The sequence below is a fragment of the Octopus bimaculoides genome, chromosome 5 (assembly GCF_001194135.2).
Source record: "Octopus bimaculoides isolate UCB-OBI-ISO-001 chromosome 5, ASM119413v2, whole genome shotgun sequence".
Lineage (NCBI taxonomy): Eukaryota > Metazoa > Mollusca > Cephalopoda > Octopoda > Octopodidae > Octopus > Octopus bimaculoides.
In genome coordinates this window covers 25,842,880-25,848,016 of record NC_068985.1, presented here as the reverse complement: position 1 = coordinate 25,848,016, position 5,137 = coordinate 25,842,880, and the positions used below count along the sequence as shown (strand labels likewise).

Here is a 5,137-nt window from a genome sequence, read left to right as displayed (position 1 = left end):
GGGTATCCAGCCATAAAAACTGTACTAAAACAGGTATCCAGCCATAAAAACTGTACTAAAACAGGTATCCAGCCAAAAAAACTGTACTAAAACAGGTATCCAGCCATAAAAGCTGTACTAAAACAGGTATCCAGCCAAAAAAACTGTACTAAAACAGGTATCCAGCCAAAAAAACTGTACTAAAACAGGTATCCAGCCATAAAAACTGTACTAAAACAGGTATCCAGCCATAAAAACTGCTAAAACAGACACAGAAGTATGGTGCAGGCTTCTGCCTGGCCTGCTCCTGTCAAACCATCCAACCCATACCAGCATGGAAGGCAGAGTTAAACGATGATGATGATATATTGGGTTGGCATGAAAGTAATTTGGGTTTTTTAGTCTGAAATAAAAGTCACTTTTTTTCATACAAATCAATTCTATATTTTCCATTTTGTTCGATGACTTTTTGCCATCTTTCTGGCAACTTCATGATTCCGCGTTCATAGATCTTCTGCTCCTTATCAGTCAAAAACTGAAGCAAGTGCGATTTCAGGACATCATCATTACTGAAAGTTTTACCATTCAAAGAATTTTGCAAACTTCAAAATAAATTGTAATCTGATGGTGCAATGCTGGAGCTATATGATAGATGTGACATCACTTCCCAACCAAGCTCCAATAATTTTTCATGAGTTAGCAAAGATGTGTGTGGTCTAGCATTGCCATGGTGGAACACAATTCCTCTATGATTTGCCAATTCTGGCTGTTTTTCTTTGATTGCTTCTTAGTTGCTTCATTAATTGTTGACAGTAAACATTTGAATTGATCGTTTGGTTCCTTGGACGCAGCTCAAAATACACAGCACCTTTGTAATCCCACCAAATTGACTGCATGGCCTTTTTTTTTGATGCAATTCAGCTTTCGATGTGGTTTGTGCTGGTTTATTACGCTTGGATCATGATCGTTTTCGATTGATGCTATTGTAGACAATCCATTTTACATCAAAGGTGATGATTTGTTTCAAAATAAGGTTGATTTCATTGCATTTGAGATGCATATCGCAAATATTGATTTGTTGCGTTAAGTGAATCTCTTTCAATTTATGTGGAACCCAAATATCGAGCTTCTTAACGAGTCCAAGTTATTTTGAGTAATTTTCAATTGTTGTGTGTAATACATTTAACCTCTGTGCAATCTCTCGCACAGTTATATGACAATCAGATTCAATTATGGCTTCGATTTGGTCATCATCAACTTCAGTAGGTTGACCAGAACGTTGGTCATCTTTGAGTGAAAAATCTCCAGAACACAATTTTTAAAGCCATTTCTGACATGTGTGTTTTGTTAAGCAATCAACACCATAAACTTCACAAATCTCTTTGTAAGCCTCAGCAGCTTTCTTGCCTTTACCAAAAAAAAAGCAAAATATGGCGAAAATCTTCGTTTTTGCACTCCATTTTAAAATTGACACTGAACTTACAGCTGTAAGCAAAATCATGCAATTTGCTTCTAAAGTATGCTAAAAGTAACAGCTATCAAATGTCAAAAGGAAAAAAATCATAACATTGACAAAAGTCATTCTAAAATATCATAACACTATCTATTTGCAAAAAACGAAATTACTTTCTTGCCAACTCAATATATATGCATATAATTCGAAACATTCATTTTAATTCAGTATACAAAAATTATGATAACTTACGTGAAGATATGATATGCAGAAAAACAAAATGTGTTTTTCTTAAATATAATTCTGAAAAGACAGCAACTAATTTACAAAACATAATGGTGAAATGATATGGAAAATGCTTAAAGCTCAAGTGTTTTGCTTTATGAGACATATGCCAATCATCATACGTGCAAAAGAAGAAAATTAAGGAAAAAAAATGAGAAAGGAAAACAGAAGAGAGAGGTAGAAGGTAACAGAAAAAAAAATCAGAAACTTACCTCTGCAACCATTGCACTTAAGTATATATCAAATAGCTTTTTTGCATTATCATTCATAAATTCTGGGTAATGATTTGCGAGGGTACCAAAAAGCAGGTAGATTTTAGCTTTCACTGCAAGAAAAGAATAACATTTTTTGATGTATTTCTGGACAGTCAATATTCCAATAATAATAATAAACAAAAGCACTGGTTCAGTTTCGTTATTTTTATGATTATTTGTCAATTAGTTAGCTTTTATATTATAATAAGCAATAATTGGCACTCCGTTGGTTTTGATGATAAGAGTCCAAGGAGCAGGAGTGGCTGTGTGGTAAGTAGCTTGCTTATCAACCTTCTACTATAGCCTCGGGCAGACCAAAGCCATGTGAGTGGATTTGGTAACCGGAAACTGAAAGAAGCCGGTCGTATATATATATATATATGTTTGTGTGTCTGTGTTTGTTCCCCCACCATTGCTTGACAATCGATGTTGGTATGTCTACGTCTCCGTAACTTAGCGGTTCGGCAAAAGAGACCGATAGAATAAGTAATAGGCTTACAAAGAATAAGTCCTGGGATCGATTTGTTCAACTAAAGGGGGTGCTCCAGCATGGCTGCAGTCAAATGACTGAAACAAATAAAAGAATAAAAGAAAAAGTGCCTAAGGACTTCACGGACACGCATATATTTAACATAGTTTCCAGGGAGATTCAGCATGACACAGAATGTAACAAGGCTGGACCTTTGAATTACAGGTGCTACTCATATTTACCAGCTGAGTGGATTGGAAAAATGTGAAATAAAGTGTATTGCTCAAGGAGAAAACACTGCCAGGAAGTGAACTAATTGCGTTACAATTGTGAGTCAAGCACCCTAACCACTAAGCGATGTACTTTCATGCTATATAACAAATCAACTGTTTGATTTATCATTTAGTTAATCCCTCAATTAGATATCTTGGCCAGCTAGGGACAGATCTTTTTCACAAGAGTAATTTTCTCTATGTAACATTCGAAGCTCCCTTTGAAATCAAATATCTCTTTAAAATATGCTCAGAGCCCCCAAATTCAGAAACAACATACATAAAAACTGGGTGGCCATGGCAACAGGAAATACCAAGCTAACAGTGGATCCTACACTAACATATCAGATATATCATCATCATCATTCTGTTGTGTCTGGGGAGAGTCATTTTCTTATTGTGCCTTAAAATTTAACACACTCACCGGTAAAATTTCCACTTATTTCATATTTTTATTTTCCTAAAATTTTCATTGCGTCTTGCAACTTTTTCAATAGTCTTGACTTGTGTTAAATTTTAAGGCACAATAAGAAAATGACTCTCCCCAGATACAACAGAATATGCTTCAACACACGAAATCACATAAAAAATCTTGCAAACCAAATCCAAAAACGAAATATCATCATCATTGTTTATCGTCTATTTTCCATGCTGGAATGGGTTGGAGAGGAATGGTTTGATAGGAGCTGGTCAGAGTTCAAATTGTCTATTGTGGCATAGTTTCTACAGGTGGATGCTCTTCCTAATGCAAACCACTTTACAGTGTGCTAGATGCATTTTACACCACTGGCACAGGTGCATTTACACAGCACAAGCACGAGAGCATTTTATGTGGCACTGACACCTGTAAAGGACAAGCCTGTATGTAATGACGACAGTGATTTTACTTGGCCTGATGCGTCTTCTCAAGTACAGCAAATTGCCACTGCTCCTGGTTCCTTGTTTCTTCAGTGAAGTCCAGCATCTGAAGAACCTTTCTCATCACTTCGTTCCATGTCTTCCTGGACACATGGGTTACTTAAATGCTGACTGTGATGGGTTAAATCAAGATGATTGCCACTGTTGTTACCACAGTAATTCAAGAGCAAATCGACCCCAGGACTTATTCTTTATAAGCCTAGTACTTATTCTATCAGTCCTTTTTTGCCAAACCGCTAAGTTACAGGGACGTAAACACACCAGCATCGGTTGTCAAGCGATGGTGGGGGGACAAACACAGACACACAAACACACATACATATACATATATACACACATACATATACATATATACACACATACATATACATATATACACACATACATATACATATATACACACATATATACGAGGGGCTTCTTTCAGTTTCCGTCTACCAAATCCACTCACAAGGCTTTGGTCGGCCCGAGGCTATAGTAGAAGACACTTGTCCAACGTGCCACGCAGTGGGACTGAACCCGGAACCATGTGGCTGGTAAGCAAGCTACTCACCACACAGCCACCCCTGTGCCTATGATAATATTTTAGTAGATTGAAATGGTTGATGCCTCTCACTTGCAATGTTTTCATAGCTTAGCATTTAAAAAAAGAAAACTCACAGAACCACAGTTATTCAATGAGGCCAAACTAGAGTCAAATGAAGGCCTGGAGGGCAAATAGCATATATAATTGCCAGAAATAATGATGCGAAATTGCTTTAAAAAAACAGAAGCAAGGATATTTTTTATAGAGATCCCTGATTTCAATCTTTATAGCCATAGTGATAAATATATGAATTTATAGGCAAACAACTAACCAGTTAATGGAATTTTTGATGGGTTCGCAAGCTCCATAAAGAATTTCCTGATAACGCCTGGAATGTCCACTTCACTGATTTGGTAATATCCTGAAGAAGCTTCAAGGACCTGAATAATAATGAAGTCAGTAGAATAAAGTGTGTGCGTATGAGAGAGAAAGAGAGTGGTGGATGAGTGAGTGAAAGGGAAAGAGAGAGAGAGAGAGTGAAAGAGAGAGAGAGAGTGAAAGATAGACAGAGAGAGCACAAAGATGTAAGTTTTTATGATATTTTATCAAAGTTCCATTTACGTTTCTTACTTATGGTTAAAGCTATTGTATAAAGAATTACCAAATGACACAGTACTGAAATTATATAGATTAGGTGTTAATTCATGTTCTTCGCAAATTTAAGCACGTACAAACTGAAATTAATTTCAGCAAAGGTATTTTATCATTATTAGTAATGTGCATATATATAAAATACATACAGGCATAGCTTTGTGGTAAGAAGCTTGCTTCACAACCACATGGTTCCAGGTTCTGTCCCACTGCATGGGACCTTGGGCAAGTGTCTTCTACTATAACCTCAAGCTAACCAAAGCTTTGTGAGTGAATTTGGTTTATGGAGACTGAAACAAGCCCGTCATATATATATATATATATATATAT

The 5,137-nt window shown here is 36.3% G+C and overlaps 1 protein-coding gene across 1 annotated transcript in view; it reads right to left on the bottom strand.

Annotated features, from left to right (window-relative positions):
- LOC106874950 (DNA-dependent protein kinase catalytic subunit) overlaps nucleotides 1–5,137 on the bottom strand; it is a 185,220-nt gene that overhangs the window by 159,321 nt on the left and 20,762 nt on the right. The window contains exons 5-6 of the mRNA XM_052968027.1: nucleotides 4,488–4,596; nucleotides 1,930–2,042 (exon numbers count right to left, since the gene is read on the bottom strand). Coding sequence (XP_052823987.1) covers nucleotides 1,930–2,042; nucleotides 4,488–4,596 — 222 coding nt within the window. The remainder of the gene's footprint in view (nucleotides 1–1,929; nucleotides 2,043–4,487; nucleotides 4,597–5,137) is intronic.